We start from the raw sequence: 11,747 nt of genomic DNA on the forward strand, positions 1-11,747 counted from the left end.
TGTGGTCACACATTATTATATATTACGAATATTACGATAAAACAAACGGAAAGACTTATTGTTCAGTCCCTTTGTGTGTGTGTTTGTGTTTATTGTGGGCAAAACTACGCTCGCTATGAGCAAACGTAAACGTCTTGTTGTTATCTTAATCCTCATTCGATAGATCACAGTACTTTATAACGAGTTTTATTGTCGCCAACATTTTGGTAACATCTACATATAAAGTTTACCAATCTTATATAAAAGTAATTATTTCGTGAGCAAACTTAAAGACGACGGACCGTTTGATCTATATTTTCGTTTTAAACATATACACACGGTTTTAATTAAAACAAGTTTAATGTTTGGCAGCGATGATGGTCGTCTCGTTTATCGGATCACCAAAGTTTTTGCGTCGGGATATTGTATGCACTGCAGTAATTTGTGAGCAAATTGACGTATTCTAAAATATTATATTTTCTAACTGCGAGCTGTGCTTTCATTTTTCGTTTATGGAAATCGTTTGGGTTTGAAACAGAAATTAAATTGCAAGCCCTCAGCAGGGGTCGACGAGTTTTGATTTTTCCTCTCCCCGGCCTTTTTAAACATCGTTCTCGTTGCACGTTCGTTTCGACCGCCTCTCCTTACTATCCTTTTCCCCTTCATTGTTGTTGTTGTTGTTGTTGTTGTTTAACAAGGTGGAGAATTTCCCAAAGAGATTAATTGAGGCCAATGTAGAGGAAAAAGAATGCGGGCTGGTTATTGACAAGTGGCTGATGAACAAATCAGTCATCCGCGGCTTGTTAAAGCGTACCTGATTGCCGCCGTTCTCATCACTCAAATACACTTTGACAGATTAAATTTACATCGTTGAGTTTTTGCTTTTTTCACTCCTTCGCAGTTATTTGCCTTAGACGTTCGGCTTTGTCGAGAATTAATAGATTGCAAAAAAAAAAAAAAAAATGAAAATAAAAACTCGAAGAAAAATCTTTCACCTTTCATTACCGCCTTGTTTGACGTCTTATCAAAATTCATTCCTCTTTTGTCCCTCTGATTTTCGCACTTTTAATTATTTTCCTTTCAATTAATTTCTTTCCCTCTCCCTTGTGATTTTTTTTCTTGAAAACTTTACTTTGTTTCTCAACGTCCGTCACTGTTAATTTATTGCGAAAAACGGGCAAAAAATTATACTTATCACAATATTTTCAGTCTATACTGCTAACTTTTTTTAATTTTCCAGTATACTATTGTTGAAACAAAACATTTTGACAGGTCACTACGACATCGATTATTCTTTATAATACAGTGTTCACCGACAACATTAAAACATACTATAGAATGACCTGTATAACATTATAATGGATTTGGACTGTCCAATTAAAATTCAATTTGTCTAAATTTATCGGTAGTTACAAAAACATAACACCAAATATATATATAAAAAAATTTACATTATTAATCATCCACAAAGAAATTTTTTTATAATCATAAAAATATCGTATAAACATTTTTTTCTATTTTAGTGTATAATAATTTTATATTATACTTAAAATTAGAATTCAGAAATGTGATTGTTTTGACATTTTTATACAAATGTGTAGTTAGTTTTTAATGATGTAATAAAATAACTATGCAAATATTGTATTTTATAAATTTTATTAAGTAATTATAATTCCAAACAATAAAAATAATTGTATTAAATATGTTTAAGTATATAAAACCATATCATAGAAACTCGGGCTAATAATATATATTTTAATATAGATCGGATAATAAACATGATTTCATGATATTGTTTTTATAGGAATAGATAATTTTGATTTCTCTGTTGAAATGCTAAGTACATTTAAATAGAAACGCTTTCAATTATCCAGCTGATATAAATTGTAAAAATTCGAGTGAATAATGATAATAATAATAACAATAATGAAGTATTTTCATCAAATGTCTAAATGTGACCAAATTCACATATAATTTTGAGTTTAGATTATGGTTTCTTAGAAATCCCATTGTGCTTATAGTTTATCAAATTATATGTTTCAATGTGGATATATTATATTCATAATAAAATAATTTTTCTTTGCATAATATCTTCACCCATATAAAATACAGACATTTTAGACATCAACAGTGTTCATAATCATTATGATGTTATCCCTATAATTGTATTATCTATTTTTCTCAATCCGGTTTTTATTTTTTAAAGTTCGATGATTTGTTTAATAAAAATAATGATAAAATTAAACCAACGAATTGAATGTTCATAAACATAAAATATTCACACCGTTTATCAATTAAACACAATTTATTTTTGAAGAAAAAATAAGAAACTTGCACAGAATTTGAAATTTGAATCTTAGATTGCTTAGAAATTTCCAAAATTCAACTTAATATTTTTATTCAGAACTTTGAATAATATAAAATTAAAATAAGCGATCACATACGAAATCGTTTTAATTTACAATCTTTGTTACATGTTGACTGATGGATGTTCATCAAGTGATTGAGTGTTTTTTAAATAAACATTTCACATTGAATTTTTATTCAGTAAAAGCGTATTATTAAATTGAATTTTAAAGCGTTGTGAAAATAACAACGAAGTGTATAGCGTGTAACTAAAAAAAAATTTTAAAAAAAAATGAAAACAATAAAAAGATATATAAAAAATCTTATCAATTGATTTGCTTTTAAAGGAGAAAAAATGTTTAAGCTATATTATAATATTTTAAATAACCATTAAACCTCCTCACGTCTAAACACTTCTCTCGCACTATTTCTCTCCATCGTCTCCAACGTAGATAGCCACGTGATATATTATTAAGTAATATTTAGTATATTACAACAATATTATTCTATAGCAACTAACTTCACCAAATTCATAAATTAGAATTAGTGTCGCTTCCTTCGCTCACGGTACCAAATACACAAATATCAATCTATTAACAAATTGTATCATAATTGAAAATAATATCTCTCATAAATAAATAAATAATACAGTAACCATTCGTGGTATACTGATATTGTTGTATAGAGTGTATACTGTACATAGACAACAATAACAAGTAGGTACCTGCGTTTACACAGCAAGTGGTTGCTCATATAATATTATGTGTTCGCAATATGTTTTAAAGTAGACACTAGACTTAGCCAGTATATATTTTGTCGAAAGACTTGTTTTTTTTTTTAAATATTGCAGGCTTCCACTGCTACAGTTATTAGCCAACATTTTTTTTTTTTTTTTAATAAAAACAGATTTGATATTCAAATATGCATGCAATTGAGAGGAGAAGAAAAGATATAAGAAAAAAAAAATTTACATATTTACAGTTAAATTATTAATTGTATTTACAAGATAGATTGGCTAAGTCAGAATTTGTTGATGAGGTTGCATATAGTTATGAACTTGATGATGTTTAAGGTTTGTCTTTCGTCGAGGATTTCTCTGATATTGAGAGGGAAGTTGAGAAACGCGCGTATTGGTTCGTATGTGGGGCATACTTAAAATATGTGTTTTAGAGTGATGCGAGTTTGACATATGCTACATGTAGGTGGTTGATGTTTGCTGATTAGGAAGGAGTGTGTAGTGAAAGTGTGGCCGATTCTTATACGAGTGATCGCAATATCTTGACGTCAGCTGTGATCTGGAGGTGTATACCACTGTTTCACAGAACTTTTTATGTGTTTAAGTTTGTTGGTAGGTGGAATGGAGTCCCAGTGGTGTTGCCACGACAAAAAGATTTTATTTTTGACGGACGTGAAAATGTCATAGGATAATAATTTGTCAATGGTGCTGTTGAGTAGATAACATTAGAGGCGAGGGAGGCTGCTTCGTCAGCCATTTCGTTACCTTTTATTACTACGTGGGAGAGTACCCACATAAATTCAAAGGTTTTCCGGGAGTTGATTAGTTCAGATTGGGTAATTTGAGTGATCTCATTTTCGGGCCACGGGTTTTATAGTGCTGTTAGGACGCTAAAGCAGCGGTTCCCAAACTTTTTTCGCTCACGGCGCCCTTTTTGAACTAAACTTTTCTCAAGGCGCCCTTCCCAAGACATAGCATGACTAATCATAAAAAATGAATAAAAAACAAATAAAAACCAGACAATTTTTTAATTATAATACAAGAATATTTATTTAATTTTAGTTATATACTTTTTACACATTTTAATTATTTTTGAAGATTTACATTTACATTTATATTTAGAGGTCGAAATAGATAGGTATAAAATTAATGTGATGGATGTGCTTGCATATCACTGCACATTTTTTCAAATCTTGGAATTAAACAAGACACAGCTACTCTCATTTCTTTTTCAACATTGATTTTGGTTCGATACTTGCTTTTTATTACAGCAACCGCCGAAAACCCAGCTTCACACAAATATGATGTCGAAAACGGAATTAAAATACGTTGAGCCTTATCACTTAAAAGAGGATATTCATCTTTTATAGAAATCCAAAATTTGGTTAAATCCATATTGCTAAATTTAGTCTTCAAACTATTGTCGCAAGACAACTCGATAAGACTCTCTTCTTCGGTAGAAGTAAACTCAGATGGAGCAGTGGAGTTGAATGGATCTTGAATCCAAGAAAATTTATCTATATTTTCATTTTGAAAGTATTTTTCAAACCAAATGACGAGTTGTGATAGGTGATCTACAAAAATAGACTTCATATCTTGAGTGATTTCAACTCCGTTAGAGGTCAAAAACTGCTGCAAAGTTAAAAAAGAATCCTTACTCGTGCCTTCATTCATTTTTCTTCTCCATAATTTGAGTTTTTTAATAAAAGCTGAAATTTTTTCCATTGACTTCAAAAGGTGCATATTTTTTCCTTGCAAAGAGGTATTCAGTGAATTCAGTTTATCAAAAATGTCACACAAATATGCCAATTTTATTAAAAATTCTTTATTGGAAAATTCACTGGCATGTTTATGTCCTTCTTCTTTAATAAATACATAAATTTCCTCTCGTAGTTCAAAGTACGTAATATCATATTACCGCGCGACAACCATCGTGCGCTGCTATAGTACAGCAAACTTGTGTGTTCAGCTCCCATATCTTCACATAGTTTTTTGAAAAATCTCGATTTCAGTGGACGAGTTTTTATATAATTGACCACATTCACTACACATTCTAAGACTTGGTTCAGTTCAGGACTCAGATATTTTGATGCAAGTGCTTCTCTATGAATAATTCAATGAGTCCACAGTGCATCAGGAGCTTTGTTTTGAATAAGCGCCTGTAATCCTCCATAGCAGCCAGACATAGAACGAGCGCCATCAGTACAGACACCAACACACTTAGTCCAATCTACACTATTTTCAGACATAAAATTATCAAGAATCTCGAATAAGTCCTGAGCCTTGGCACCAGCTGTAATATTTTTACAAAAGAGTAAGTCTTCTACCATGTCATCATTATCTATGAACCTTATGTAGCATATCAAATGAGCATCCTTATTAATATCCGTAGCCTCATCCAGCTGCAACCCAAATGCCTTTTCTTTAAGTTTTTCTATCAACTGATCATTGAGATCATCTGCCATATGGTGAATTCGGCGACTTATTGTATTATTAGACAACGGCACTTTTGAAAGTAATTTCCCAGCCGATTCGCCAATCATAATGTTTACCATATCTAAAGCAGCTGGTAGGATAAGCTCTTCTGCAATTGTATGAGGTTTCTTACATTTTGCGATTCTAAAAGCAACTTTATAAGAGGCTATCAATGCATTGTTTGGTATTGATGCATTCTTAAAAAATATACTTTTTTCCTGTTTTAGTTCTTTCCTCTTTCTATCAAAGTAATCGCGAGATTTTCCAACCGCATACTTATGATTCGTTTCCAAATGGCGCTTCAATTTACTTGGCAACATGCATTCTGGTGCTAAAACTTTCATACACAATACACATAATGGTCTTTCTTCACCATTCACTTCTGTCGAAGTAAAACCAAATTCCAAGTAACTATCATCATACTTCCGATATTTTCGTTTTTTTACAGTCGAGCTGTTACTGGTTGAGGGTATGCTTTCCTCCTCTTCACAACGTTTATGACTGTTCAATAAAAATCGATCCATGATTTAAAAAAAGTCACAAAATTAACAAATATTCTATATAAAAACGACGAACACGATAGAGCAACACACTACGCGAGACTGGCGGTCATACTAATCCGAAAACAAATTTTATCAAACGTCTCTTAAAGTCATGACTATGGTCTAAAAATAAATTTAAACTCATTAATGGTGGTGTGGATAATGCGACAGAACCGATAACGATAAACAGTTTATCAATTTTGTGAAGTAGGAGACATAAAAATTATTTTTGTCTACCGATATTATAGTAATCGGTTTTGTCGCATTACCCTCGCCGCCGTTATCGAGTTAAAATTTATTTTTAGACCAGGTAAATTTCTACGGCGACGCGGCGCCCCTAAAAAGACATCGCGGCGCACCAGGGCGCCGCGGCGCACAGTTTGGGAACCGCTGCGCTAAAGGAATCACTGATAATCAAAAAGTTATTTGTTTGAAGTGAATTTGCTAATTGAATTGCTTCGAGTATTGCGTAGTTTTCGGCGGTGAATATGTTTGTTATGGTGAAAGGCTTGTTGTTGTAGTATAATATTGGTGATATAAAGATAAGAAAACATTCTTATCTATCGCTTGCGAAATTTAACTGTCTCTTTATAAGCCGTATATCAAAATATTGAGTAGGTAGGTACTAATTATACAAAACGATCAATTTTTTCGAGTCTATTGGTAGGCCAAAATGCTTTAGAATCATCTAATATCCAAAATCTTCATATTTTGTATGCCTATATTATAATATAAATGATATTATACTATTATGACTATTATTAATTTATAACACAAAATTGGTACCAATACGTATCAAACATTTATTATTTACAAAAAAACATTGTTTGCACAAATAGTTACAGTTTACAGTACAAACTAACAATATATTGTTCAATATAATCAAATTTTGGATTATTAATTGTAGATTAATATTTGTTGTTTTATTTATATTTTTACTAAACATTAATACTAATAATTAATCCAAAATACTAATGGTTTACGTTCAAAAATAAACAGTACAATTTATAAGCTAAAATCAATTTAAAAATTTTAGTTTATGAGCAAATTCTGAAAAACAAAATGAACTGCAATTTATTATTGCCTGATTAATTAAAATGTATGAGTAAAATTTGTTTTATAGATTTTATATCTCAGTATCTCAGAGATAATTATAATAAATAAAATACCTGCAATTCAAAATAAACCCTGAGTCGTTGTTGTTCAGGACAACTTAAATATGATAAAATATAATAAATTCTTACAATTACAACTTTCAATAAATAAATAAAACATAATACAAAATTGTTTGAAATCGAAGTAGCTTGAAATAAAATAAAATAATATTTTTTTCGGAATTAAAGTTTCATAATTTATCGTCAATTCTCTTCGTCAATATACCTAAGTAAACAAACACCATTAAGTATTAAATATTTGCTAAATAATGATTTATATAATTAAAATAATAAACCATGATTGTAGATTATGTCTCTACTTATCTTTCAAAACATATATTTTGTAAGCTGATATCCATAAATAATAAAACTCGGTAAATTAACGGCTCTTTCATATATATATATGTCGTAGGCATATAGTCAAATCAGGCATTTTATTAAATGCCTAGGCATATAGTCAAAGAATTTAATGTTTATGCAATTTCACTATCCGCCTAGACATTTAGTAAAATGCCTAGTCATTTAATTAAGTGACTAGGCATTTGACTAAATGCCTATTTCATGCCAGGCAAATAATAAAAGAACATTTTGTATTATTTTAAAAATTTAAATATATTTTCTATCAGTTATTTATTGCTATTTTATACATAAAAAAAGCTGTGTATTATTTATTAATATGAAAAACACGTATAGATACTCGTATATGAAATAATATGTTTAATTTTGTGTCATTATGTCAACTATTACTATTGTTTTAAAAATGAAATAATAAAAAATAAATATATTCAGGTAATAACTAATTAGGTGTGATAGACATAAATGATGGTACGAGTATATTGTATAGCATATATGTATAGTCAGTAAAGTCTATAGTACGAGTAGTGAGTACTATATATTCTTATTAAATAAAAATAAAAGTTCCATTGGTTTTTACCTTGGAAAATTAACGTTGGTACTAGGTTGTATGAGAACCTTATCTATAGATATTGAGTACTGTGGGACAAATTATAATCTTATCGATTATAACGATAAAAATATGACGTTACGGAAAAAGATACAGAACATGCGATTGAATTGTACAATAATTTAGTTTAGTACGTCTATTACGTTTACGTAAATCGTATGTAGTGTGATCGCGATTGCATGTAATATTGTAACATAGGTATACCTATTGACATTTTTTGTATATTTAAAATTTTGATTGTTTTTATTTGTATTTTAAAATATAATATAATGTCACACAGTGTATTGTTTTATGAAAAATTAAAATCAATTTACGACAACCAAGATAAAAAAAAGGCATGGAGTCAGGAAGACTACGACAAAGCACTAAATGAAATCAATGATGCGAAATTGAATCCAGGTAAAACTAAAACTCAAAACCAATATTATTTATGTCGTAAATATGATCTGATTGAAGTAGGAAATGTTAAACATATTATTTTAAAACCAAAAACTAAAACCGAAAATATTATTTATGTTGTACCATATGAAAACTATTTTGAAAAAATCGAAGAAAGTCATAAAGCGACTGGTCATGGTGGAAGGGATAAAGTTGAGCAGAGTTTAAAAAATAAATACAATATTCCTCGAATAGCAATCCAAATATTTATAAATTTGTGTACAACTTGTAACAAAAAAAAATCAAAACCTTGTAAAGGCGTCGTTATAAAACCAATATTATCGGCAGATTTTAATTCAAGAGGGCAAATTGACCTTATTGATTTCCAATCAACACCCGATGGAAATTTTAAATGGGTTATGAACTATCAGGATCACGCAACCAAATATTTATATCTTCGACCACTTACTTCAAAACGAGCCACCGAAGTTGCACACGAACTTTTAAAAATTTTTTTGGAACAAGGAGCACCTCAAATACTTCAATCTGATAATGGGCGAGAATTTACAGCGAAAATAATTGAAGAATTAGCAGAATTGTGGCCTGAGTGTAAAATAGTACACGGGCGGCCGCGGCACCCTCAGAGTCAGGGATCTGTAGAAAGATCAAATCAAGATGTTGAAAACATGTTACGAGCTTGGGTCGTAGACAATAAAAGTACCAAGTGGTCAATCGGAGTTTATTTTGTACAATGGCAAAAAAACATTTCACATCATCGAATTTTAGGTCGTTCGCCATATCGAGCCTTGTTTGGCACTGAACCGAAGGTAGGTCTTAGTTCTACAAACTTACCTGCCGAAATTATTCAAAAATTATCAAGTGAAGAAGATTTTGAAAATATTTTACAATATTGTGACATAAATAATATCTGCAGTGTTTGTGAAAAATCAGGTAGTGAACTCCAATGTACTATATGTAAAAGAAATATTCATTATGATAATTGCAGCTATTCTATAAATAATAGTAACGATATTGAAAATATTTGTCTGCTATGTAATAATGAAAAACAGATAAAAGTTAACCGCATTGAATCTTACAAACGACAAACTATAGCAGCTAAAAAAATGGCAGAAAATAGTGAAAAACTATTTAAAGAACTAGAGGTTGGTGATCAAATAGTATTAAGTGTTCCAAAAGTAGACCGAGGACCTCTCGATAGTCAAAATATAAATGGGTTAGTGATAGACATTCGGAACGGCGTTTACCAAATTGGCACAGAAGTTGGTATAATAAAAAATTGGTGTTCAAGAGAAGAACTTCAACTAGTGTCAAATAATGGTTTAGAAGACAGCAAAATACAAAAAGACAAATACGTGTCCATACGTGAAGCAGTAGCAAACTTATCAATTTTCAACGGTCAAGGTTTTGTTAAATGTCAATGTCAATCAGGAAAGCGGCAATGTCAAACCAATAGGTGCTTGTGTTTTAAGAAAAATCTTAAATGTTCCAGCAAATGCCACCAAATTACAACATGTGACAACAAGTAATAGGTAACAAAAACTTGTAATTATAATATAACTTTTTATTTATTTTTTATTATTTCATTTTTAAAACAATAGTAATAGTTGACATAATGACACAAAATTAAACATATTATTTCATATACGAGTATCTATACGTGTTTTTCATATTAATAAATAATACACAGCTTTTTTTATGTATAAAATAGCAATAAATAACTGATAGAAAATATATTTAAATTTTTAAAATAATACAAAATGTTCTTTTATTATTTGCCTGGCATGAAATAGGCATTTAGTCAAATGCCTAGTCACTTAATTAAATGACTAGGCATTTTACTAAATGTCTAGGCGGATAGTGAAATTGCATAAACATTAAATTCTTTGACTATATGCCTAGGCATTTAATAAAATGCCTGATTTGACTATATGCCTACGACATATATATATATATATATATATATGTATATAAGGTTATGTATACTGTAGGTACACAAATAATATTCAGTGTTTTAAGTTTAATAACTCATATTTACGGGGAATAAATATTGTAGTCTACCCAGATAATTAAAAAAATATAAGGCATAATAAATACGTTGAATATATTGAACTCTTAAAACTCCTCTGGTTATTTAATATTTAATGACAAGAGTAAAAAAAACTCTAAATTACGTTTTCTAGTTTCAATAAACAATTTTTATTAATGTGAAAAAAACGATTTTCAAAAAACTACATATTTATAAAAAAAACAATTATATATTTCTATGTGTTAAAACAAAACTAAAAATAATTTTAATAAGCTAATAACTTCAACCTTTTAATAGTTGAATTTATATGTAGTAGTAATCCACTGTAGAATTAATTAAAATACAATAATATAGTAGGTACTTTAGATAAAAACAAAATAAACTATTCTCAATATACCCGAGAGTTAGAAAATTATAAAGAACGAAATTGCTTTAAAGTTTAATTGACTACGAAAAAAAAACAAGCAAGAAGGGTGAACAAGAATGATGATTAGAATGCTGAAATGATGGTGTCTTTTTTATTTTAAAAAAACTATATGAGTGCAAACATATGTACATGTTTTGTAAATAAATAAATTTGTATTAAATCCAAAGTTGAACAAATGGTGTAATGAAAATTATATATTTTCAGTTTCACCACAGTTTAATATAACTAATTAAAACTGTACACACTTAACGTACCTATTTAATATAACGATTATTGTCCAAACATTTAAGGTGTCTTAACCCCTAACTAAATAACTGTACTCGGAGTACATTTAATTTACTTTTGAGCTCTGTTGATGTCGATCATTTTCACGATTGTTAACTGAAATTACCATGGAGGGTAATCGCATCATTTTTGTTAACCGGCAAAATACCGTAATCATTTTGTTTTAATCGCCAATGCCATGTTAAGTGAATTCGAAAATTCAGGGTTCTGAAAAAACGAGTATTTAATGCTCACATTTAAAACCGAAAAATTCGTTACATATTTAACTATGACTACAATACTAGTATGTGCAGTTGTATCAAACGTATTTTTATTCTTCACTGCTCGTATTTACTCGGCTGTAGTTATTCGTCACTGCCGCCCATTAGCCATCATGTGGCCTTTCTACTAAAAGAACAACAAACGTATTGTTTT

The 11,747-nt window shown here is 29.7% G+C and overlaps 3 protein-coding genes across 3 annotated transcripts; 1 reads left to right on the forward strand and 2 right to left on the reverse strand.

Annotated features, from left to right (window-relative positions):
* Window positions 1-4,207: 4,207 nt before the first annotated feature.
* LOC149055077 (zinc finger BED domain-containing protein 5-like) lies at window positions 4,208-4,735 on the reverse strand. The gene has a single exon (XM_089229497.1). The coding sequence runs from the start codon at window positions 4,733-4,735 to the stop codon at window positions 4,208-4,210; it is 528 nt and encodes a 175-aa protein (XP_089085623.1).
* A 440-nt stretch (window positions 4,736-5,175) lies between these two features.
* LOC149055078 (SCAN domain-containing protein 3-like) lies at window positions 5,176-6,060 on the reverse strand. The gene has a single exon (XM_089229498.1). The coding sequence runs from the start codon at window positions 6,058-6,060 to the stop codon at window positions 5,176-5,178; it is 885 nt and encodes a 294-aa protein (XP_089085624.1).
* Window positions 6,061-8,993: 2,933 nt separating this feature from the next.
* On the forward strand, window positions 8,994-10,121 carry LOC149055079 (KRAB domain-containing protein 2-like). Its single transcript, XM_089229499.1, has 2 exons — window positions 8,994-9,401; window positions 9,645-10,121. The coding sequence occupies exons 1-2, from the start codon at window positions 8,994-8,996 to the stop codon at window positions 10,119-10,121; spliced, it is 885 nt and encodes a 294-aa protein (XP_089085625.1).
* The last annotated feature ends 1,626 nt before the right edge of the window (window positions 10,122-11,747 follow it).

The sequence above is a fragment of the Diuraphis noxia genome, unplaced genomic scaffold (genome assembly GCF_037042655.1).
Source record: "Diuraphis noxia isolate RWA-SAM2 unplaced genomic scaffold, SU_Dnox_SAM2 contig0005, whole genome shotgun sequence".
Lineage (NCBI taxonomy): Eukaryota > Metazoa > Arthropoda > Insecta > Hemiptera > Aphididae > Diuraphis > Diuraphis noxia.

Bases quoted from the DNA above. Each gene is read 5' to 3' on its own strand.
- LOC149055079 (XM_089229499.1), top strand. From the start codon at position 8,994: ATGAACTATCAGGATCACGCAACCAAATATTTATATCTTCGACCACTT. The intron at 9,402-9,644 runs GTAGGTCTTAGT...AATGAAAAACAG, and splicing joins TGTTTGGCACTGAACCGAAG to ATAAAAGTTAACCGCATTGA.
- LOC149055078 (XM_089229498.1), bottom strand. From the start codon at position 6,060: ATGGATCGATTTTTATTGAACAGTCATAAACGTTGTGAAGAGGAGGAA.
- LOC149055077 (XM_089229497.1), bottom strand. From the start codon at position 4,735: ATGAATGAAGGCACGAGTAAGGATTCTTTTTTAACTTTGCAGCAGTTT.